We start from the raw sequence: 26,843 nt of genomic DNA, 5'->3' as shown, positions 1-26,843 counted from the left end.
CTTAATTGTCCGTCCACGCAAACTATAGTTCCGATCTCTGTGTCTGCTATCCTCGGATCCCTCCGACCGTAATCGCTGTCTTTCTTTCTCTCAGCCTGCTTCGTCTCCGCTACGTCTCTGTCTCCACTACTGCTTCGACTGCGTCTCTGTCTCTCTCACTGTCTGGCACACTTATATACAATAATACTGCCTGTTCTAGAAACTTCTAAGACTCTCAACACGTGCTACCAGCATCACTTGACTTCCGCTGTCATCACGTGACCCCCGCTGTCATAACACACTAGCGAATCTTCTAGAATACTCGTCATGTGACCCCACTGTCGTAACACAACCATCAGAACATAAAACACAATACCATATGAGGCTAAAAGATGGGCTTCTAATAGTGATAAACACAAATGGCAGCACATAAGCATTACCACTAGGTGGACTTGTTCATTCACAATGATCAAAAATTTAAATTATTATCAAAACAGTCAACAAATACTCAAAGTATAAATTACAAGAAATCCAGGAAAAACTTAAGGTAAGAAACAAGAAAAAAAAAATCATCCACACCATTGTAATGCATTCCTGTTGTTAAAGGCAAAATATACATCCTCTGATGAACATAAGTATTACTAAGCAACATATCACAAACATCAAAGCTTTAAATATTTTGATAAGCATCAAAGACAGCTTTGGTAAATCTATGAATTATCTTACAGTTATTTTGATTTAAACCTAAATGGCCATGGACTTCATTCTTTTGTTGATATGCTGATAAGTTACATTTTTTGTTATCAAGGGTGTTAAAAGATATACACTCTGTTTACTAATCTATTATTCCTATAAAGAAATATTTTCATTGATGGGGAGATCATAGAAAATGTCAATTTATCCATGAATAATGTTAGTTATCTATACTTATAATCTTAATAGTTGTATAATATGTTTTAATATCCATGAATATATTACAGTTATAATTACTGAAAAATGCAATGACTACATTTATGAGTCCCTGAATTCTGTTACAGTTATTTGTGCCCAGGGCCTTATAGCCAAAGATAAAAGTGGGACAAGTGACCCTTATGTGACCGTCCAGGTTGGGAAGACTAAAAAACGCACACACACCATGCCTCAGGATCTAAACCCTGTATGGAATGAAAAATTTTACTTGTATGTATGTTTTATTTAAAATAAGTAAATAATTTAATGAAAGATAATTTTCTACATTAAGGTTTCATTTCTAACCAATTTAACACTTTTGCAAAAAAACTTACCTAACATTATAATGATGTAGTTAAATGACTAAAAGGTATGAATGAATATTTTGTGCAATTATGTTTAAAGAAATAATGTATGTAAGCAAAATTCTCTCAAAACTGGCCATGTTGTGATAAAGTTTAGCTATTTTGATAGTTGTAGTACAAAATAAAAATATACATATTTTTATCTAAGCAGGTATTCAGCTAATCTGGCTAATCTGTATTTCTCTTTATTTAATTTATTTATCTGACGAATGTACATATAGATGATTTTCCCGCATTTTTTTAAACAGTGAAAAAAACATTACGAATGTTGCTCGATGTGAAGATGGAATTGGGCATGTTAAACAATTTTTTTATACTGTAATATTTGGCCACTAGATGTCAAAAGCAATTTTAATTTCTGTTCAGTCTCATATTATTGAAGTATTCCATACCTACATTTTCATTGACTGTTGGTTAGTCTGTAGGCTTCTTCTGAAAATTTTACTGCATTTATATACGAATATTTAATTAAAGAGATGATACACATCTAACTGATAAAGATGTGATTCTCTCTTCAATACCTTAATTTTTGTTGATTGAATAGCTTTCAAATGGTTGTTCTAGGGATGCCTCTACTTTAATTTTGCTGGACTAATGAAGCAGTGGATATACCATTATTCATGAATCATAGAGATAATACACACCTAATCAATAAATATGTGAAAAACTAATGATTTTGTGTGAAGTTGGTTGCATGGAATGGGTATGAAAAACTGACTTTCATAGACAGTGGTTTTGCAACTGTGTGTAACCACTGCCTGAACTAAAGAAGCAATGGAAAAGGGTATTTCATAACCACCATTATAAAGACAATAGACAATATGGCATGTGAAGCTACTTGCAGAACAATCAAATTAAAATAATAAAAAACTTTAAGGTTTTATGTCAATTACAGAAAGTATAACCAGAGCAGATCAAGTTGTTAATGTGTGTATTTGTTATTGAACACTGTTTACAATTTGCCATTATTACAGGTCCAATAGATTGTTGCAAGCAAGTTATAGAAGACAAACAAGTGCTCAATAAACTTCACATTTCAAGCAAGTGTGAAACATACACAAACACTCATAGGTTGGCAAAGACCTTTAAAACAGAATTATGCAGCATTTTAAATAATGTTCTAATATACTTGTTAAATACTTATATTTAAAATGTAATAAATAAAATGTGTTTCTGTTATTATTGTGCACAATGTGGGCTTGTTTCTGTAAGTTTCAAAATCAAGTGTATTTTTTTATTATTTATTACACAAAAAATATCATCTTCTGAAATGTGATCATAACAATATAAATAGCAAAAATAAATTTGTCTAGACTGCTCAAAACAAGAAAAACTTTTGAATTCTGAAGGAGAATATCCAGTAACAAATCTTTCACCTTGCTATGCTTGGCAGGTTTTTCCATTTTTAATTCTTCAACATTTTGCTCTGCTCTTACCTTTGGTATAATGAGAAAAGAATGACCAATTCTCTTTAATTCTTAATACCTTTTCAGGGTTAAAAGTAAAACACAATATATCTAAAGCCTAAAAATCATATCCAGATATAAATAGTTCTTTTATGTTGCCTAACTTATATTGATTTTTCTTTGCAAGAAAGAACTACATAATATAAATTTATGTTACTTCATTTAACCTTATGGTTAGCATAATAGTTAATAATGATTTTTAATGTACAGTAAAATATACTCATTACGTTTGTTTTGAAAATCTGTTGTTCAAGTTAAAGTTTTAAACCAAATGTTGACCACTAAATAGACATATCATGGTCTGAAATGCTAAACATTTCCAACCAGTTCTTCACAAAATTTCTAACTGGTCTTTTAGGGATTTTAACTGGTCCTCATTAAGTTTAATTAATTGATCCACTCCAATAAGATGTATGTATACATAACTTACATTTTATCAATTGCACATGTGAATTTTTTAAAGGAAATTGGCAAATATGTATGTGCATATATGTGTAATATTAAACAAAACTCTTTAATTGAAAACAGTTTTTGATTATATCACTCTTGGAATGTTCATAATATTTATATCTATTAAAATAAACACACACACAAAAGTAACTTGAGATTACTACTTTAATACTGACCAAAAGGTATTTCTCTTTTGAGATGTTGCTCCTCAGTGGCACAGCAGTATGTTTGCAGACTTATACTGCTAGAAACTGAGTTTTGATACCTGTGGTGGACAGAGCACAGATACCCATTTGTGTAGCTTTGTGCTTAATAGCAAACAACAACAACAACTATTGAGATGTTAATATTCATCACACTTTGTTTGGATTGATCCTGGCATTCACATGTTCTAGGAACCTCCTTTTCATTTCAGACATTATAGGAATTTCTCATAATGTTCAAAAATAGGCCAGGGATCCCCGAAAATGCTAAAGGCTTCATTTGGGAGATTGAAATAAAGAAGATACTTTCACAAGACAAAACACAACTATGGTTTTAGGACAAAGTATAGAAATGTACATTTAACAACAAGGTAAAATAAGAAAAATGTTTAAAATTCTAATTGGCCATGTTGAGCAAATTTGATTATTATTTTTACAGACTAAACGACTTGAATCTCAGACCCTGATATGTATATATATATATATATATGTTTTTGTGTGCATACATCTATATATATTTATTAATCAACATAAAAAGTGAATAAAAGCCCTTAGATTTTTCTAGACTAGATAGCTTTTTAAATACTATGGGTGTTATGTATTAACAGAAAAGAAACTTTACTGAATCCAGTTAACAATAGAACTTGCCATAATATTCTACAATATCATATGACGTAAAATTGTCCAAGTATTAGATGATAGGAATATGGAGACCACCAACATTTTTTTCTACAATATTACATGACAATTATATCAAAATCACAAAGAACAATTTATACAAATAGTAATAAAAAAGTCATCAAAACTATCAATTTCATAAGATAAGAACAGTATTAAAGTAATCAAGAATGATCTTGATCTTCTAACTAAAGAAATATGAATGCCATTAAAATATTTCTAGAAAATTGCATGACATTCATATTTAATCTGCTAAGAACTAACTAATGTCTTAAATAACAGTAAAATTAGCCACCATGAATCATATTGAACATCATATGACATCACTATACCTATGACAGCCAGCTCGTAGCTGCAACATGTCAAGTACAGAATCTGAAGGGTCAAAAAATTTAAGATGGAGAGTGAAATGGCATGTTTTATAGAAACAATGAAGGAAAAGTCTTAACTTGCAGAGTTGTAAGATGAATAATTAACCAAGTATCAATTATCTAACAGTATGAACATACAAACACACACAGTGAACAAAGAAAGTTGCTTTAGAATAATTATGTGCTAGGTGTAAACATTAAAAGATTGTCCTAAATCAAAAAATTGTAAAAATTGTATGTGACATATGGTATTTCATTCTTGTAAATTTTCAAAAAAGGGTTTTATTAAAATATTTCTCTCCCATTAGGAATTTTACTGTTCATTCTTTAAAAGGTTTAATCCGTTGAGGGAGCGGGGTTTCTGAAATTGTTTTTAGGCTTTATGTACTTGTGTTAAAGTTTGTTTAAGGTTGATGTTTTAATTTACTAGCACAGGTCTTCACCATTATACACCATCTTAAGACAGGAATAGCAGATTCAGTAAGGAGAACACACTTTATTTCAATGAAAAGAATCAACATCACTTGATACATTTCAAAATGTTATGAATATTTAAAATTATTTCAAAAATATTAATTAATGCTCACAACACCATATGCTCAAATTAAAATACTAATTTCCTCAATGTGACATCAAACACTATTGCAATATCTCTCTATTATTCCTCCTCATATTCTGTGTAAGTTCACTTTCTTATTTAAGTAAACAGAACCAATGTCCAAACAAGTTTCCACTCATAATAATATTTATCTCGCAGGTACATAAACATGCGTATATATGTGCATCTTGATGGTTGTACAATTTTAGCCATGAAAATGCACTAAATTACTTCCTAGAAAAATGGAAATGATGATTTGAGAAAAACATATATCATAAAGGTATGAGTATGTTTTATCTCGTTAATCTACTTATCATGTACATTTTACAAATTGCTAAAGCTATCAGGTTTTTATGTAGGTTGAGGCTGGATTCTTTACAGTAGGTGTCTGTGACTTGTTGCTGATAAATTTCAAGAATACACAGTCCACTTCTTTTAAAATAATATATGAAAACAAGTCAAATATACAAATGTTCATTACACTGTTGGTTGTCACAGTTGTATTCAGAGCTTTAAATAATCATTCTGTTTCATCAAAGTCCACACAGGTTGGTTCAATTACTTTAGAACACAATTAACAAGCCAAATTATTTTTTTCTACTCTGTTATTATAATACAGTTTATGATAATTTCAATTTACAAATTGTCACTGTACACTATTTATGGTTAATCATGCAGTATAAATCTATTAAGCTATCTAATTCTATGACTGTCTAACTATGTCTTCTAACTAACTTACTTGAACTACATCTTGGACACATATTTATAGAATCACAGAAGCCTAGAATGTTCCACACACTATAAATAGTATGATGCAATAATACTCAACTGAAACAATGAGAAAAACTTCGAAGTTTCTTGTAACATGATGCAATAATACAACCAGCACCAACTTGCAACAATTGAACTAATAATGTATGATTCGTATACAGTTATGTAAACAAACCTGCTATGAACTATCACTTCTTAAAATAACTAAATTTAACACTCACTTTATACTTAAACTATCTAAATCATAACACTCACATTAACGTAAACAGTCCTGTATATCTAACAAAAGCTATTAATCTAATTGATGTTTACTTACATTAACAGTGTTCTTTCTTGTTCTAGTGAATGTCACAATTCTTCTGATCGTATCAAAGTTCGTGTATGGTGAGTATTGGTTTTGATTTGTTTGTTTTTTTTTGTCATAAAGAAATTCTCATAATATTAAAAATTATTGGGCATATCTCCCATTTTTAGTAAGAGATAAAACTAAAAAGTCATCATTGTGCTTGAAAGAAACATCATGTATGTTTTTTTCCTAGTCAAAACTAGAGATGTTGCTAGGTGCTTAAAAGATTTGAGGCTTGAGCTCATAAGCTCAGGAATTTTTGGCATTTCAGTATGATATCGATCATGGTTTTTATTCTGATTTTTCAAGACACCAACTGGGTATTTGGGGCACTGTCAAATAGAATTAGGGCACAGACCCCATGTGCCAGTGCATAGCAATGCCTCTGGTTAAAACTGGTTTGAACTTGGATTTTGTAACAACTATTGTTCAGCTGATGCAAGGTCTTAGATACATTCTCCTCTTGATTTACATGACTTGTTCTAGTATAGCTCATCATATATGTTTATTCTCTATATTTTGCTATTACTGATGACTTAATTAAATCTTACATCATTCATGTTGTATCAATATCTAAGTTTTAAGAAACTTTTCTGTTATATTGACTATAAAGTGAGAGTTGATTCTATTTCCAAAATCTTATCAAAAGTTTTGTCACCTTTGATCTTTTTATTATTTTTTTCAGTTATACAACAGATTTCTGTGCATATGTAGGAAAAAACATAATCTTTATATCATAAATAAAATCAAACCATTGTGATCAAAATGCTTTAATGCAGATATCATTTGATGAATTCTGTGATAATTCATTTCTTAAGTTTACATTACACAGGTGTAATGTTTTATAGAGTTAATCTAATTACTATGTTTTTTTTGTTATTAAGCACTGGAACAAAAAAAAAACATTGTCTGCAAGTTGGTCCAAAAAATATCTAAAATTTAACTTCTCCTTTGAGCAATAGTTGTAACTTATTTCTCATTACTAATAAGCAATGCTCATGATTTGAATTTTCCACAGGGATGAGGACAATGATCTAAAGTCTAAATTGCGACAAAAACTCACCAGAGAGAGCGATGACTTTTTAGGACAATCTATCATTGAAGTGAGAACGTTGAGTGGGGAAATGGATGTTTGGTACAACCTTGGTAAAAATAAATTCAAACATATTTTCTAAAATTATAATCTATGATTAAAATAATAGTTTCAGGTGATTTTTTTTATTTTCATCCAAAGCTTAAGAATGTATAGTAAAAAATAAAGGTGATTACTTAGTTATATAACAAGTATGTATAAGATTTTGTAATTTACAGCTGTTGAAAAACAACAATTCTGACAACTACATAACAAACAAACGTAGATTTATGATTATATGATAAATTTTTCACTATTTTAAAGAAATAGATGAAGTTTTCTACAATCACCTTTTGTGTAGAAAAAAGAACAGACAAATCAGCTGTGTCAGGTGCTATTCGCCTTCACATTAGTGTAGAAATCAAGGGAGAGGAAAAGGTAGCCCCATACCATGTGCAATACACGTGTCTACATGAGGTCAGTTTATGTCATAATATTGTGTATAATGACTGTTAAAATTATAACATGTAATGTGAAAAATTATATATGAAGTTCTTATAAAACTTTTATACTTCTATAACAAAGCTTCTTCATTTGCTGTAGACGTTAAGCATTCTAACATGGAGAAAATAAATAAGGAATTTATACATAAAAATATATTTCTGTCAAAGTGGGTTTAGAGAGTATATTTCATACATTAATATTATTTCTTGTGTACTTCTGTTGTATCTTGTTGTAATCTGAAACAACATTGTATGTTCCATGTGTGATCTTGTTCACACCCGAAGAAGGATTCAACATGGAACAGAAATTTTGTTTTATAATCAAAATAGAGACAAGTGAAGTCCATCAAAAAAACAGAGGCTGTTAGTAAAATATTTCTTTGATTATTTTATTAATTTCATCAAAAAATAAAAGAGAATATTTGCTTTATTTTTATCAATACTTTTCTAAGATATAAAAATAGCAATTTTTCTGAAATTCTTTACAATTACTTCTGATAATTTTTAACAAACATTGGTTTTGAAATTTTTACCTGGTTGTGCTGATCATGCTTTGCACTTTGTGGTCGCCCCCCCAGTGGCACAGCGGTATGTCTGCGGACTTACAACGCTAGAAACCGGGTTTTGATACCCGTGGTGGGAAGAGCACAGATAGCCCATTGTGTAGCTTTGTGCATTAATTTGAAACAAAACGAAACAAACTTTGGGATCATGGGTGCATTATAAGAGTGATAGTTGAGTTCTATTGATAAGAATACTCCAAGAGTTGGATATGGGTGATGTTGACTAGCTACCTTCCTTCTTGTCTGTAGCTTCAAAATTAGAGGTGGCTAGCACTATAGCCCTCATATAGCTTTGTACAAAATCCAACAAACAATCAATCATCATTTGGAGCTGAGGGTACAAGTTAAAACAATATCTAGGGGTAAATGTTTGTTTTGTAGCTTGACAGTGGTAAAACATGCAAATTATAGCACAGGGTAAGTTTAAAAGTTTAAAACATAATGCAGTAAAAAAATCTGTAACTGTCAGGTATTCTATGTATGGGTTGGATTCTTTACTATATGGTGTCTTTGATTTTTTGGTGATAAATTTCAACAACAAACAAAAAACACACAGTCTACTTGTTTTAAAATGATATATTAAAAAAGTTTAACACTTGCACTATACTTAAATTGAAACAGTTATGTACATCTAACAATAAGACCCTTTTGAAGAACAATAGCTACAAGATTTTTTTATTCTATATACAAAGACAGTTTTCAGTTCTTGCACAAAGTTCATACAGCCTGCACCAACATTTGCAGTCCCTTACACAGACTCAATGCAGAACTGGTAATTCTGGAGATACAATACCAACTTCATGTTTTTGCACCTCTGGATATATGCAAGGAGATGATTATCTGCCTGGATGATGAACTCCTTCCTGTAGTTCAGGAATTTCCAAATTGCAAATATGATTACCAGATACTCTTGTTCAATCACAGAATAATTATTCTCACTACTCAATAGCGTTTTACTAATGAACATTATGGAAAACATGTTCTTTATGTTCTTTCAGATATACTGTTCCAATTCTAACATCTGAGGCATTGGCCTGAAAGATGAACAGTTTGTTGAAGTCTTGCATTCAAAGGATTGGCAAACTTCCTAATATGTTCATCAACTGGGTAACTTCTGGAATACCATCTGCTGTGGTTGTTCCCAATTCACCTTGTTGGGTTGGCCTTTCTTGGTCAGGTCAGTCAGCAGTACAGCAACTTCAGCATAGTTTGAAATTAACTTCTTATATTGTCCCACTAACCCCAGGAAAGACCTGACTTGCTGCTTAGTTGTTGGAGCTTACATGATCTAATCATCAGACCTGCTGCCCTCACTTGCCTGAACAGCTATCTGAGTTTCTTCAGGTGTTTTTTCCATATGGGTGTATGGGTCAAAATGTCATCCACACAATGCTCAAAGTTGGTAGTTTTGTGAAACATCTTCTTCATCATGTGATTAAATATCATTAGTGCGTTGACTAATCCAAATGGTGCCCTCTTGAAATAGTAGTATCTGTTTGGTGTCACAAGGCTGTCTTCTCTCTAGATTCTGTCTCCATTGGGATCAGTCAATAACCTTTACTGAGATCAATCTTAGTAAAGAACTTGGCCCCATGTAGTTTTGCCATCATAGCCTCTGGATTACACAAAAGTTTGGAGTCAAACTTTGTTACGAGGTTCAGCTTTTGGAAATCTATACAGAAGCAATTTGAACAGTCCCTCTTCTTCACGATTACCATTGGTGAACATTAGGCTGAATTTGAAGGCTCAGTGATTCTGGCTTCCAACATTGCCTCGACTTCTTGCTTGCTTGATTAGATCTCTCATTGCATAGGAAATTAGGTAGGGTTTCACCTTAACTGGATCCCTAGTCATTGTCTTGATCTTGTTTTGCACAAGGTCTGCCTTGCCTGGTTTATCTGTGAGTCATCAGTGTACTGGCACAGTGGATCTTGTAGCTCTTTCTGCTGTTTACCAGTCAGAAGACACTGATGTTGACATCTTTGTATGTCTCATCTACACCGAGTGGTCTTATGTTTAGTAAGCCTTCACCTTCTGTGGCAAAGTCACCATCTTCTGGTTCTGCATCTATGACTGCCCATCTGCAATGTCCATTTGTGCCTCATTGCTGCACCTGTTAGGTCTTCTTCTCTCTTGAAGTACCTTTTCAACAGATTGGCTTGGTAGATCTTGGTCCTCCCATCCACTTTCACCTTACAATCCATTCTGTTGACCACTTCCTGTATTTCAAAAGGTCCTTTCCATTGCTGGGCGAGTTTCTTGATGTCTGTGGGTAGCAGAATGAAGACCTTATGTCCAACCTTGAAATGTCAATTCTTGATCCTCTTGTGAAAGAAGTGCTTCTGACTGCCTTGAGCTGCATACAAACTTTCTTGAGCAAGTTGACAGGTCTCCTTTAGTTGGTTTCTCTGGTCTAATACATACTGACATGTGTTCCTCACTTCTCATTCTTCTTCTCTTGTTCCCAGTTCTTTCAGTATCTGCATCAGAACTCATACTGTTCTTCCATACAGTAACTTAAAGGGTGAAAATCCTGTACTCACTTGTGGGACTTCTCAGTCAGCAAATAATACTGCCTGCATGTACCTGTCCCAGCCATTTGGTCTCTCCTGACACATTTCCTTTGGCATGCACTTGAAGACTCCATTAACTCTCTCACAAAGCCCATTACATCAGGGTTGTACAGGGTGGTAAGGAGCTGCCTAGTGCTGATGAGTTTTCACACCTGTTGTGTCAGTACTGAGGTAAACTAGGTCCTCCTGTCACTCAAGACTTCTCTTGGAAAGCGTTCTTGGGTGAACACTTCCAAGAGGGCTTCTGCTACTCTTTCCATCTCTGTCTTTGACAGTGCTTCTGGGTAACATGTCACATAGTTGATTACTGTCAGCATTTACTGGTTACCCTTGTCAGATCATTGGTCTGATCAAGTCCACAGCTACTTTGCTGAATGGCTCTTCTGTGAGAGGCATATCATTCAGTGGCATCTTGGCTAACTTTCTTCTTGGGACTGTCCTTTGGCAGATGTCACGTTACCTGCAGAATCTGGTCACATCTCTGATGACCCCTGGCCAATGGATGTTCCTGATGACTCTCTCTGCCACCTTCTTTGTTTCTAGGTGTCCTCCTACAATTGATGCATGAGTCAATTTCATTACTTGAGTCTAGTATTCTGTTAATACTATGACCTGTTTAACTTTCCCAGTAGAACTGCCTTGATAGATCCCAAAATTTCTGCAGTAAAGGGTCTTTCTTCTGTGCTTCCTTCAGTGCCTGTAGACCTACATTTGGGATGTCCCCTTTCCAGACTTGCAAGGGCTTGATGTCTTGCTTCCTTTTCTTTCCTTGAGCAGTTGCAGTGACTGCAGACACCTCATCAGTCTCCTTTCTGTCTGATTCCTCCAAACTTCTACCTAGATAGGTACCTTCATACAAATGGCTTCAAGGTCTTCTATGTAGTATGGAGTGTCCACCTTAATTTCTGAGTTGGGAAATTTTCTCATTGTCCCATCAATCAGCCCACACACAGATGTACCTTGTCCATCATCTGGTCATCAGATACTAAACTGGTTTTCATTGCTATACCCAGTGCCTCATAGGACTTTCACTTTCTTGACCCTGACATAGCCTTCATCAGCTGGCATGGTATGGTTTGCTGGCACCACTCGAAGTTTGTCACATGCTCCAATCACTACTGTTACTGTTGACCCATTTGTTAACTTGTGCTGACCACCAATCATGGTGATAGCACTTCCTTCTTGTGGTGAATTTGACAGATTGTCTATATTCTGTTTCTTCTGGCAGCAGCATCCATGGTGGCAGTCACTCTTTTCTTGTTTCTTGCCAGCATCATCTTTGAAGGTAGCTCCAGCTGCTTTATTCTGAGATTTCTGCTATTGCTTATTGGTGATAGATTTGCACTCACTTGCAATGTGCACAACCTCTCTTCTCCTTTAGGGGTGAAGAGAAGCAAAAGTTTCTGACCACCCTGGGTTGTCTTTCAGACTGCAAAATATTTTTTGAGGCTTGAAACATTTTGAAACCTAAATTCCTTGATCAGTGCATAATTGCAAAATATTGCTTGATATATCCCTTATTACTCCATACATTGAGACAGACAAGTTGTTTGGTTACCACATTTGACATTCTAAGTTTTTTGTATAAGACCATACAGCCTTAATAATATTTATATTAGGACTGTGCAGCCAAGCCATGGTTTCAAGTGTTCCCTCAGCCTTTTTTTTTTCCTTCAAGGTATCATTTTACCACATTTTTTGCAGGATTGTGATCACTGTCTTGCTGAAAGATGAAACACTACCCAATGTATATTGTTCCTGAGGCAGTGAGATGATGGATAAGAATATGCTTGTACTTGTCAGCATTCAGGATGCCATAAATGTTTGTGAAGATCTCCAACATCACTGGGTGAAGTGTGTTTACATTTGTATTCATCTCCAAAGATACGTACTTCACTGTAGATGTTGTATTACATGCTTGCTGTGATACCATTTTCCTCTCTGAAAATGAACAAACTATTGTTGATTGTTTCCAAACAGTTTGGATTTGTATTATCTGTAAAGAGTTTCCTTCTCCATTGTTTGAATAATGATGCCTATTTCAGTCTTTTGGTTTGATTGTTTTTGACCAGCTACACACCAACTGAAAAAACTTCTGCTAATGTAATGTATGTCTTACTTACAACTAGGTTATTAGCAAGACCTCTGCTGGATTATTGTGTGTCATGTAAAGATCATACTCCCAGGTATTTAACATTACTTTTTAATAGTTTGGGCCTTATAACTTGATTGCTTCTTTATATTAACAATACTAGTTGCACATAACCTCTTCAGAGTTTCCATACAGCTCCTATTGAAATATAAAATTTTACCTCCATCTGTCACATGAAGTAGCCTTTACCAGCCAAAACTTTTATTTTGTACAAATTTTTCATGTGGCATTTCTTTCCTGGGAGTCATGAGTGAAACTACCACATTACAGATGGGAATATATGACTGCCTGTACTATTATATATTATGCTTAATGTGGCACTGTTTGATTGGTTGGATGACAGCCAATCATAGTGTAAACTATCAACACATGACTGTGCTCTTGCACAGTATGTTTTCATACAGTACAATGAAGTAATCCTATAATTTTTGTATTTTATACCTATTTTATTCATTGTTCCCATAACTATTTCCACTAATGTATACTTTTTTTACAGAACCTATTTCATTATTTGTGTGAAAAATGTGGAGGAAACGTGAAGTTACCAGTTGCTAAAGGGGTAAGACAGAAATTTTTTTGTAAAATAACAATCTTAATCATAATGAAGTTGAACAGACTTTCAAAGAGAAATAGTTTTGGAGTGCTTGGTATATATTTCCAAGAAACCTGTAGAAGATCATGTTTTGATGCACTTTGGTGTATCTAATGAAGATAAATGTGAGTGTGTAATCTAAGAGCAAGGTAAGAAGGCAGTTTGTCCATATAAACAATGCCTAACAGGCATTGACCTGCTAAATATGACTTTCAAACAACCTGCAGAAGAGTTTAAAATAGGGTAGTCCATCATGATTAAATGTGAGATTTATTGATATTTATAAGCATTTTGGGGCCCGGCATGGCCAGGTGGATAAGGTGCTCGACTCGCAATCTGAGGGTTGCGGGTTCGAATCCCCATCCCACCAAACATGCTCTCCCTTTCAGCCATGGGGGCATTATAATGTGACGGTCAATCCCACTATTCATTGGTAAAAGAGTAGCCCAAGATTTGGCGGTGGGTGGTGATGACTAGCTGCCTTCCTTCTAGTCTTTCACAGCTAAATTAGGGGCGGCTAGCACAGATAGCCCTTGTGTAGCTTTGTGCGAAATTCAAAAACAAACAAACAAACAATAAGCATTTTGTTTTGTTTAATTCAATTTCCATATTTTTATCTTGAATTTTTAGGAAAAGCATCTTTTGCAAAGTGAACCACACTAAACAAGTCTGTACAAGGCAAAATGATCCAGTGGAACACCTTCCTTTGAATGCTTTCCTCTAATTATTAACTAAGCATTTCTTGGAAATTTTGCTAATTTCTGTCTTAATAGAACAATTATTTCAAGACTGAAGTAGCATCCAAGCACATAGCTTATTTCACCTACTGAAATACTCATTCAGCTGCTCTCACTTTTTACAAAAACATAAATGGGCTATGTGTTAATAATTAAAATTTTACTAATGTGTTTCTCACAGGTTGTATATTCAAGTTATTTTTGTAAAAAATTATGTAGATAATTATATTATTTAGTAATTCTTTCTGTCACCTAAAGATTTTTGTAACTTTGACATCACATGTAGAATTTCTTGGAAGTTTTGATTAAAAATCAGAATACCTTTTATGCTTTTTTGAAAGTTTGTTCTTAAATTTTGAAACAATAATACTATTTATTATGTATAAGACACTGTTTTATTTAAGCATATAAATTAACAATTCTTTTAGTAGCTTATTAAGCTGCATAAGCTTCTGTTTTATTTGTGTGCACATTTCAACATAAAATTTATTGTGTATATTTATAGAACAAATATTTTCCAATTAAATTAGAAAAACACGTTCAAGTTCAGAAATAGATTCCAAACGTTTTTTTTTTCCTGTAATTAGTTAAGGATCACAATTAAAAGATGTCTTTTCAGAGTTTTTACATCTTAAAAATGTATTACCTACAGGGCAGGACATTACCAAGCTGGAGTAGTACACGTGACTGGCTTAAACCTAGATTGGTGTTGTTGTTGTTTTAAATCATCTGACTCTTATTGGAACTGATATATAGGAAGAAGTGATGTCACGAAAAAGTAGTTACGTAGAATATTTTTGTGCATTTTGTAAACAAAAACAAATGTTGTATATGTAAATGACAGAAATAACTTTTGCATGCTAAGTAAAAGTCAATGTTTTGTTTTTCACTCAGGATGATGCTTGGAAAGTATATTTTGACAACACATCTGAAGAAATTGTAGATGAATTTTCAATGAGATATGGAATTGAATCAATATACCAAGCCATGACGTAAGTTCTTCTTTCTTTTTGTAGTGTAAATCTATTGCTAATTAAAGTAGAAAGTGTAAAATATGGTTTCTAAATTTTCAGATCCATTATTTTACATTTTCTTTCAGTCATTTCCACTGTCTGTCAATCAAGTACATGTGCCAAGGAGTTCCTGCTGTGATGAGCACATTGCTTGCCAATATCAATGCTTACTATGCACACACAACGGCATCTTCTGCTGTCTCAGCCAGTGACAGGTTCGCCGCTTCCAACTTTGGGGTATGAGTCTAAGTCACACATACTCTTTTAAAGGGACTTTGTTTACTTTTCTGGGCTTCCATTTACTTAATTTTTTTTCAATTATTATCAAAATTATTTCACTTTACTGTGGTTATTTTTAGCAGAAAGTTAAATCTGATGATGAATGGTTCAATTTTTTACAGTGTTCACTATTTACATGGTGCTTTGATTTATGCTTTTTGTGATAATATGTTGTAATATATCAGTTTTATATACTCCTGACCTCTTAAACACTGCTGAAGTAGTGATTGTGTAAATGTTCATATATTGTTGACTGCTTACCTGTTACTATAGTATTGATATCCTATTTCCTATTGTAGAATTGTTAGTTAAAGCTTCAATATTATTTGCTGTTTCATTGCTCTTGTAATATTATAGTTTGAATACTTTTATATTGTTGACAGTATACCTGCTACTGTATAATTGTTCGTTAAAACTTTATATATTGTTGACTGATTACCTAACTACTAAAGTGTTGGCAGTTAAATTATATTACTTTCTGTTTATCTAGTATAACATTATTGGTTAACTGCTCATATGGTTTTCACTACTCACTTGATGGTGTAGTACCATTAGCAGAATATTTGTATATTACTGGCTAATTAACATTTACAAGAAGTATTTTCCATTAAATAATTTGTAGCTTTATGGTGTTCAATACTTACCTGCTATTGTAGCTTAGTTTGTAGAAGAGTTACCTGCTAACCTACTACTTTAGATCTGTCAACATTAAATGCATATGTTCTTGAATTTTACTTTTGTTATAATACTGCATGTTGGATGACTGGTTTTTGTAGATGTATTGATAGATTTTCTGATACTATAATACTAGGTGTACTTCTGCAGGGTCCCCAAAAGTGTTCTGTTTCAAGAGTAAAAAAAAACTAAATTAAGAATAACAAATATTTTTATTTCTTGATTTTGAAGTTCATATGTCATGCTGTGTTGTAGCCTACAGAGTACATGTGATTCCTGGCATGTGCATGTTTTACAGTACAAATTGAAATGTTAAGCGTCCCCTATGTAACATCATTTCAGTGTCTACTGACTGACTGACAGACAACAAACTACTGTATAGTGGTGAGAGTGGTTAAAACAGGTGACCCCTGTATAAAAGGCCAATATTGTGATAATGACACCCTTTTTATCCTGTGAAAATGAATTGCACCAGAATACAGAAAGTGACACATCAGTATAAAGCCTTAAAAAAGAATAGGCAGTCATGTTATGCCTAGCAGTAGTAGTGTTTATCCAGTCATGGCTCTCAAGACTGAAATGCAAGTGTGTAGAAATCAGAGTTTGAACTGGTATAGGATACTTCACTTGAAAATTTATGGCAAGATTTCATTTTTCAATAGGATCTAGCTGTATACAAGTCTCTGGACAGGGTACATGAAATACATTGTTAATGATAGAACTGGTTAAGCTAGAAAACCAAAACTTTCCAAGATTGATTAAGTGTCTCAGAGTATGTTCTTTATGAGGTGGATGATGGTTAAGTGCAGATCTTGTCAATGACGTTGTTGTAAATACAGGTGTAAATGCTACCTCGAGAATAGTGAAATATGTATTCTTGCAAAGTGATCTCAGTGAATATGTAGCTGCTCAAAAACCACTGCTGAGAAAAGATAACCAAACAAGAAGGTTTAAATAAGCATCAGACCACAAAGAGTGGAATGAACAAAGCTGAAGACAAGTACTCTTTACTGATAAATACAAGTTTGAATTGTTCAGCAAGAATGAACAACAGTTTATTTGATGGTGGTGAGGAGCACGTTATCATAGTCAATGTACAACATATACAATGTAACATGGAGGAGGACCAGTGTATTTTTGGAGCTGCATCTCAGCAAATGATATTGGTGCTCTACATCAAAATGATGACACCCTGACTACTGACAAGTACAAGCAGATTCTGATCCATTCCCTCAGGAACATAAGTCATCAAATGGAGATTTATCTTCTAGCACACAGGAAATATAATGTTATTATATATTAATGGTAAAGAGGTCAATGGAACACTCAAATAAAGGCTTAGCTTGCACAAAATATGTAAAAACTGAGGTCAAAAGATGACCGAACAACTTGGCTGAATTGTTGGAAGAATATTTCACAATCATACACTGATAAACTTGTGGTAGCAAAAAACAAGGTGTACTGTTCTATTTAAAGCAAATACATAATACTAGTGCATTGTATTTTTTGTCATAATCTTTTGTGCTATTACAAAATTCACAACCTAGTTGTCTTTACTCATTTTTTGGTATTCCCATGTGAATTAGTTGTGTGTTTCCATATTTATTTCCATGTCTGTATATAGTGTTGATCAGATAGATTACCAAATATTTGATTGTTAAAATATTAATATAGTATTAAATGATTCTATCTGTAGCATTTGAAAGATAGATTACTGTAGTTTTAATTTGTAACATTCTATAATGTTGATTGGTACATCTGTAGTGTTGATCAGATACACAACTCTATGATTAACTGACAACATGCTATTCATAGCTTTGAATGGTTACATCTGTAGTACTTACCAGATATTTTATTTACCTTTGATTCACATGCTACTATAATGCTAATTAATTACTTCTATGGTGTTGATTACATAAATTGCTATGCTTTTGAGTAATAACACAGTGGTGTAATATTCAAGTCAAACCCCAGACACATGCTGGTTCACAATCTATATATCCTAAGAGTTTATTTTTAAATATTTGACAAAGATTGATAAGTACATCAAGTGATTCACATGAGAAAAACAGTACCTAAGTGATGTGATTTTCATAGTCAACTTCAAATGAAAATAGCTTGATAGCCTTTCGAAAAAATCTGCTTATTCTTTATTTTGATGAAGTGTATAATACTGTAATTTTCTGATACATTATCTTTGCAGGCTGTTACATGTCATTACACCTAAGTCTGTTATTTTCAGTATGGTGCTAACTTGTTTCTGTTTCTCTTTTGTAGAAAGAAAAATTTATTAAACTACTTGATCAGCTTCACAATTCCCTAAGGATAGACCTTTCAATGTATCGTGTAAGTTTTTCACTTTGTATAGATTAACCTACATCTTACAAAAGTCAAATTTTATCTATTTTTTAACTACTAATAAATAATATTGTTTATTTATTTTTCTCATTAAATTACTAAAATTACAAGCTCTTAAGCCTTGAATTGTATAAGATAAACCTCTGTATGGAAAGTTGTTTCTGGTTGATAGAGATATTTGTAACGATGTGTTCTGTCATATGAATGTTTCTGGGATCCCTTGTACTGCACATTTGAAACTTTATCAAAGTATCTGTCTGTCTCTCTTTCCATTTATTCTTCCATCTACTTGTTTGTCTGCCTATTCTCATATTAGAAAGTAAGTTTGATAACCATGGTTTTTCGTGTTTTTTTTTATTTGGAAGATGGGTTTTATTATTATATTTAATATTATTATAAAGTTTTTGCTAGTTTAACTGTTTAAAGAAGATAAAAAAATTACAGTTTCAGATTTATTAATTTTCTGAGCTCATCTTCTTTTCCTTCCAGTAAACAATTTTACACCGCTACTTACATCTAACTTATATCATTATAGCAAAAACTAAAATTTAATGTGATAATGATAATGTTTATAAGCTAGTTAAACACTTACATTCTTATATATAAAGATCAGAATGCATTATTTTAATGATGTTTGGTTTAGAATATGTGGAAATCATTTAGACTGACTATATATATATATATATATATATATATATCTGTTGGTATCAAATGTTGTGTGATTTTTAAGATAATTCACTCACTTATTTAGAATAAACTGTTTGAAAGAAATATTTTGAACCAGTCTTTGCAAATAGAATGAGTTCTATCCTTATACTTCCTTTCTTTGTAGAATGCAGTTGCTAACTCAAATTTTGACAAACACTAGTTTACATGAACTAAATGTTTTGAATCCCATCAAACATTGTTATGCATTCAGAGGTAATGATGGTAAGATTTGTATGAATTAATATATATATTGGACCAAAGTTCGAAATCTTTACTTACCTTAATTTACATAAAGATAACTTTCATTTAATTTCTGGTGATCACAGATTTGGAAGTAGTATACTTGGAACACTTAACATAAATATATCTGTCACTTGCTAAACTTTCATGTATTAATATGTTTTGTACATTATGATTCCAAAACCATAACATCTTGTTTAATATTGCTATTATCAATACAGTAGCTTTGAATATTTTAATACTTACCCTTATTTTATTCAGGAGCATTTACAAAAATGTAAGAGGAGAAAAACATAAAGATTCTTAGAGATGTGGACAATTGTTTATAAACAGTCAGACAAACTGTCAGGTTTTTATTGTGCTGGATTCTTTACAGTTGGCATTTCTGACTTATTGGCGATAAATGTCAGCAATAAATGGGCAGCACATAATCCACTTGTTTTAAAATAATATAATCAAAACAAGTCAAACGTATGTACAAAAATTATTTATCCTGTAGGATATCATAGTTGTATCTAAAACTTTAAATATTTCTCTTTTCATGTAAAATCCACACAGGCTAATTCAGTTACTTTAGAACCTAACTGACAAGATGAATTATTCTTCTCTATCTCTCTTTCTCACAATAGAATCAGTGATAAATTTGTTTAAGTTACCCGTGGGTTACCACGGTTTCATCCAGAGCTTTAAATAATTGTCTCCTTTTCATCCAAGTCCTCACAGATGGGTTCAACTTACTTTAGAACACCCTTTGACAAGACAAATTATTATTCTTCATCTCTCTTATTACAATACCACTTTGAAACTCACTTTAGATATTTCCCATTATGGCTAAATTAACAACCACGTAGTCTATCTTAACTTTCATTAACCTACTTTAATTAATCTTAACTTTACTTGTGCTCACTTAGTCGCTTTTATATATATATATATATATATTTACAAAATTAACAACATATCTTTGTAAACAAACACTGTGGAGCTGTTGCAAAAGCAGAACTTTCTTGCATTCCATAGTAACCCTGACCTTAAGAGTAAATCCACAAAGTCCAAACAGCCAGTTATATCTTTAAGTAAAGGAGTCATGTTTACAAGAAGGAAGCATAACAGATAACTATATTCATATATTTCTTTTTGTAAAAACATACCTATTAGGTCACTAGATGCTGCATCAGTAAGTTTATAGGTGTCCAAGTTACCAAAGAAACATTTATTAAACACTCCCATAAAGTACTGGAATTTCCTCTTCTTTTGTTTATAAGTGTCCAAAGTACTAAAAAAGCATTTGTTAAACAATGAACACAGGTAGTTTTGAGTAAAAGGAATAGAACTAGTTTAAATAGAACATCCTAAATGGAATGCAGATGTCATGTGTTATATAGTATAAGAATGAGTGTAAAGAGCTTTCTTTTTTATGCAACTTTTAGTGAAGTGATGTTTGTTATATTTTGAGCACAGGTGCAAAGTACCAGTATCAGTAGGTACTGGAAAATATAATGTACGATAGTTGTAGAGATTTCTAACACATATTATAGAACAATATATAAATAATCAATCATAAATTACTATTCTAGCAAGTGTTCTAAGCTCTTTACTGTTAGTATTATTGTATATGAATAAGTCTAGTTGTCAAAAAGAGATATAATAACATTTTAGTGAAAGTAAGTAATGTGCTTTGACAATGAGTGTATATAACAAACTTTTTTTGTGTCCAGAATAACTTTCCTGCCTCATCCCCTGAGAAACTTCAAGATCTTAAGTCTACTGTCGACCTTCTGACCAGCATCACTTTCTTTAGGATGAAAGTAAGTTTTTGTATATCTAGAATGTATTCAGAAAGATTGTCACAAATTATTGATATTGTATGTATGCTTAATTAAATGTTATATCATACTACTCTGTCATGTACACTGTCATATACATAAATAATACTAATTACTGTTTCTAATTTCATATTATTAATTTCAATTTAGACCAAAACATAATAAATACTCTTTTTACATAACATTAAATATTGTTATTTAGATCTCCATATATTAAGTTTAATGAAGCATTAAATAAATAAGTTTTTATAGATACAAGGGTACACCACTTACTTAGAATCTTAATACCTTAAGGTACAGGAACTGTCCAGTCCACCACGGGCTAGTACTGTGGTCAAAGACTGTGTGAAAGCTTGTCTTCGATCTACCTACCAGTTTTTATTTGAAAACTGTTATGATCTGTACAGTCGAGAATTTCAAGTGGATCCTCAAGAACAAAAAGGACAAGACAGCTCAAGCCGAGAAGGATCTTCAGATGACCATGGTCCAAGTTTAAATAATCTTGACTTCTGGCACAAGCTGATAGCACTTATGGTATCTGTGATAGAAGAAGATAGGAATACTTATGTACCAGTATTAAACCAGTAAGTTGTAAATATTATATCAATTATAGAATAACAATAATTATGTACTAATATATTAAATAGAAGTTTTAGCCATAGTATCTGTGCTTTAAAGGATTAAGTAGTTATGTAATAGTGTGAAACCAGTAAGTTTTAACTGTAGTGTCTATGTTAGGAGAGTTTAAAGTAGTTATGTAATAATATTGAACCAGTAAGTGTTAACTGTAATTTGTGTTTTAAAAGAGGATAAAGTAATTAAGTAATAGTATGAAACCAGTAAGTTTTAACTGGAGTTTCTGTGCTAGGAGAGGATAAAGAAGTTATATAATAGTATTAAACCAGTAAGTGTTCACTGTAGTGTCTGTGCTAGAAGAGGATAGAGTAGTTATGTAATAGTATGAAACCAGTAAGGTTTAAATATGGTAACTGTGCCAGAAGAAGATAAAGTACCTATGTAATAGTATTAAACCAGTAAGTTGTAAGTGTGATATGTGTGCCAGAAGAGGATAAAGTAGTTATGTAATAGAAACCGGTAAGGTTTAAATATGGTATCTGTGCCAGAAGAGGATAAAGTAATTATGTAAGAATATTAAACCAGTAAGTCAGCTCATGCTTCTTAAGGTATTTCTTTTGAAATTTTCTTTAGGGTCTGAAAAAAACCCAGCTTGTCTTTTATTATATTTTCTGTTTGCAGGCTTAACTCAGGAACAAGAAGCAACTGTATTCAAGAAGCACACCAGTTTATGCTTTATATTTTTGTTATTGTAGGTCTCTTCATGATAAAATATAGACCACATAATTTTGGTATGTTCTGTTATAGCCTGGACTCAACATGGCATAAAGTCCACAATACACATGAAGATGTCTTTTCCATTTCAGCCCATTAATTGAAGACTATTTTTTTATTGTTGATTTACACATGTCAGAGAAAGAGAGTGCTATTGAATTCAACAAAATTTCATTTAAACGATAATTGTATTGAAGTTCAATGATTGTGCTTAGCTAAGAAAGATGTCTAAAGCTACTGTCATGCTTTTTGAACCAATTTCAAGCAATGAATTGCTTCATTATCATTATGGTAGAGCTCTTGGTCATCAAGGTAGAAAAGTTGCATCATGTGGCAAACATGATCAGCAACAGACCCAACCTCTGTCATAAAAACATTACCTACATCATTACACCACCTTCAGTGGCTTTCACTGTCACAGCAACACAAGAAGGATTAAGTCCATTATGAAGTTTTATCCAAAATTTTATTTTTCCTTCTCAGTTTAAAAGAGTATAGAACATGAGTCATGAAACGCATAATGTTATGAGATTTAAGCTATTTAGTCTAAACATATGTGTTTTTCTGTTATAATTTGTAGTCATTCTAGAACAAAAAAGGCATAATTTATACTTATTTCCTAATTTTCTATGGTAGTTATGAGATCAGTCAAATCGACCAAACCCATACAGAGATTCATTAGTGAGAATAACAGATAAAATATGAAGTTTTTTCTTGAGAAACATTATCTCAGTATCTAGATGTTATAAAGATTTTGCATATGAAATTTGAAAATTTTCTGATGCATAAAAGTATTTTTTATGTAAAAATGAAAATTACTTTTCATGTTGGATAGACAACATGCAAAAAGAAAAAGGTATGAGAAAAATATTGCTTTACAAACCTTAAGACTTAATAACAAAAATCTAATATTTTGCTTATAAAAGCCTTGTAATGATTACTGATAATCTGCCAAATTTTGTGAAGATACACTTACTAATTTAAAAGTTATAGCAAGAAAACTATAACAAGCATAAAATGATTACAAGGTCGGTCGGAGGGACCAAGCCCATGCTGAAAGAGTTAAGGGAGTTTAAGGGAAAGCTTGATAAATGTTTGAATGATAAGGGCTGGTTTTGAGTGTTTTATTTGTGTTTTAGAGATTAGTTTTGTGAATGGGATGGCCTAGATGGACTGATAGGTCCCTTGTTACCTTTAAATTATAAATAATATGTAATGTGTTTTTAACAGTGGCAAATGTGGAAAAACTGTGTCCACCAACCACTGGTGAAAGACAATTTATGAATTTATGACAGATATCTTTCAACATCATTTCAAAGAAATGGTCTTTGATAATGATGATAACAGTCATACCCCTTTCAAAGTAAGAAAGATCTTTGCTCTTAACCAATGTCTTACAGACTAACCATAAGATAATTGCATCTCTATGATTCATAACATCATAACTTTTGTTATGTATTCTATAAATGTATTTATGTGTCTTAATAAAGTGGCCATTCAGTGGCTATCTGTGTTAAAACATTACATAACTTTCAGTTCTTACTTCCAAACACAATATTATAAAGTGGTGAGCTCTTCTTAAATAATGATTGTACAGTTAGTTAGTCTCTCTAAATTAAATGAGATGTGATGTGAGAAGCAATGATAAAATTTAAATTGTTTGAATACAAACATGTACATATAAGTGATAAGCTATAGACAAGATATAAGTGTTGATGTATATAAAAGTAAAAAAGGGTATAATGGGTGATAAATTTATAAAAATGTTTTGTTGCTGAACATAAAATGGAATTGTGAGTGTTGTAAATGATTAAGATTAAAGCATTCTTTACAGGAATATATCAAAAATAAGTCAATTTAGCATAACTATGCGAGTGTACATACCACAGAAATGAAATTAGTGTATAACCTGCAAGCATAATAATATATAAACAAATATAAATCTTATGTTCTCTTATGATAAAATATGAAAAAAAAGTTATGCTGCTCTGGATTTGATGAATAGTGTAATGAAATGTGGTACATCCCTGAGCTCTGACAAGAGGTGACCCAAACCAGGTGAGTTCACTTCTTCTTGTGTATGGCCTTTACAATGTTTGCACACAAGATGAAACGCAATTGTAATGGTCATCAACAGGAAGAAAGACAAATATTTTCTGTACTTTCATAGTAGTAGCATTTCTCCTGAGTTCTAGCATTCTTTATACATAGGAAATGAGCTCTGCCTTCTTTTGTTGATCTTTCTCTGTTCCAGCTGATCCTGAGACTCTTCTGTGAAGAGTCTTATAAATCTACTAGACCAAGAACACCAGTTTAATTCCAGACCCAATACCAACATTGAAGACTAGGTTGCCATGCAAGCTTCCTAAATAACTAAAATTAGATCCAGTTATGTTTAATATAGTGTTTGATTTTACATTTTATAAGGAACTGAAAACAGAGAGAAAAGCTCATGCTTTGCATGCTTTTTATTCTAGATTTCCCCAGGAATTAAATGTTGGTCAGCTTAGTGCCTCTACCATGTGGAGTCTTTTTGCTGTAGATATAAAGTATGCTTTAGATGGTGAGTTTACATATATTTTACTGAGCACTAGGTTAAGATTCATTAATTTTTTCTAAACAAACTAGTTAATTTAATTTAATAACTGCTTTATAATTATTGTGTAGTTGTGTGTAAAAGTATGTAGATATGTATAGAAATGTATATTTAAGATATAAACTGATGTAATCAAATGAGCAAGAAAAAAGTGTAATTGAAAGTTTAAGTAAAGATTAAAAGACTTACTTTGCAAAATAATTTACCAAATATATTGACAAATATATTAATATGAATTACCAGGAATAATATAGAATGTAAAGTCACAAACACAAGGATCACATTATAGTTATTTCATGCTTTTTGACAAATACATGTGCTTTTCAATGACAATAGGAGAGAAAGCATTGGATGTAATTCAAAACGTGTTAAATTGTATTAGTCTGTCTGTCTGTGTTGTAAACCTATAGTGCTTATTTTAACTAGTGGTATATGTAATCTACTTGTATGAATATCAACTTTTGCAGTCAAGAACTTAATAAATATAAAAGTTAATAAAAGTAATTTGTAACTATGAAATTATTTAAATGTTTCAAGATGTTTAAAGGTCAGTACCAAAATAATCCACTTAAAATTCAAATAAGTAATGAAATCATGATGGAGTGCTGTAGTGTTGCACTTGTTTACAGTGGTTAGATAATTTCTCAGTCTTTTAAATATTGTATATTTCTCGTGATACACATTTTCTAGTGTGAGTAGATAAGTTTATGTTTGGGCATGAAGCTTTACATTTGTTTTCTTTGTTCTTATTTACTGTTCCTTTCTTCAGAGCATGAGCAGCACCGTTTGTGTAAAAGTTCAGCATACATGAACCTGCACTTTAAAGTAAAGTGGTTCTACAATAATTATGTCAAGGATATACCTACTTACAAAGAAACTGTGCCTGAGTACCCAACGTAAGTATCAATCTTCTTCAAAATATTCATGAAAATCATATTACATAATTGGTGGAACTAGGATTTAAAAATGTATATAGGGCTGAAAAATTGTACTGAAATTTCAAACATCTGATGCAAATGAATCAAGCCAAAACAGAAAGTTGTTAAGAGTCATACTAAGAACCTGATAAAAAGTTCAAAGATAAAACCAAACACATGACAAAAAATAAAAGAATGAGACCAAAAAAAATCAGGAAGACTCTCAGATCATCTTCATGAGTAGCTTAAATGAATTAACTTCATTATATAGAAGACCATGAAAGGTCATTATTATACAAAGTGACATTGAAGAACCCTTTGGTGACTGAGTGGTTAGTCTAAGGATTTATGTCAGAGTTTTATGTATATGTAGATTGGGATTCTTTTACACTAGGTGTCTGTGACTTGTTGGTGATAAATTCGAACAATAAACGGACAGCACACAATCCACTTGTTTTAAAATAATACATTCAAAACAAGTCAAATGTATATACAAAAATTCTTTATACTATAGGAT

At 32.1% G+C, this 26,843-nt stretch overlaps 1 protein-coding gene across 1 annotated transcript in view; it reads left to right on the top strand.

Annotated features, from left to right (window-relative positions):
• LOC106473720 (protein unc-13 homolog A-like) overlaps positions 1-26,309 on the top strand; it is a gene marked incomplete at its 5' end in the record, with an annotated part of 42,523 nt that extends 16,214 nt beyond the window's left edge. Inside the window, 12 exons of the mRNA XM_013934398.1 lie at positions 1,017-1,158; positions 6,172-6,213; positions 7,194-7,321; positions 7,609-7,724; positions 13,535-13,597; positions 15,262-15,359; positions 15,467-15,617; positions 18,612-18,680; positions 21,356-21,445; positions 21,758-22,047; positions 25,291-25,376; positions 26,179-26,309. Coding sequence (XP_013789852.1) covers positions 1,017-1,158; positions 6,172-6,213; positions 7,194-7,321; positions 7,609-7,724; positions 13,535-13,597; positions 15,262-15,359; positions 15,467-15,617; positions 18,612-18,680; positions 21,356-21,445; positions 21,758-22,047; positions 25,291-25,376; positions 26,179-26,309 — 1,406 coding nt within the window. The remainder of the gene's footprint in view (positions 1-1,016; positions 1,159-6,171; positions 6,214-7,193; positions 7,322-7,608; positions 7,725-13,534; positions 13,598-15,261; positions 15,360-15,466; positions 15,618-18,611; positions 18,681-21,355; positions 21,446-21,757; positions 22,048-25,290; positions 25,377-26,178) is intronic.
• Between the last annotated feature and the right edge of the window lie 534 nt (positions 26,310-26,843).

The sequence above is a fragment of the Limulus polyphemus genome, unplaced genomic scaffold (genome assembly GCF_000517525.1).
Source record: "Limulus polyphemus unplaced genomic scaffold, Limulus_polyphemus-2.1.2 Scaffold6438, whole genome shotgun sequence".
Taxonomy (NCBI): Eukaryota; Metazoa; Arthropoda; class Merostomata; order Xiphosura; family Limulidae; genus Limulus; species Limulus polyphemus.
The sequence above is the reverse complement of the archived record's forward strand: the minus strand, read 5'-3'. Positions and strand labels throughout refer to the sequence as shown.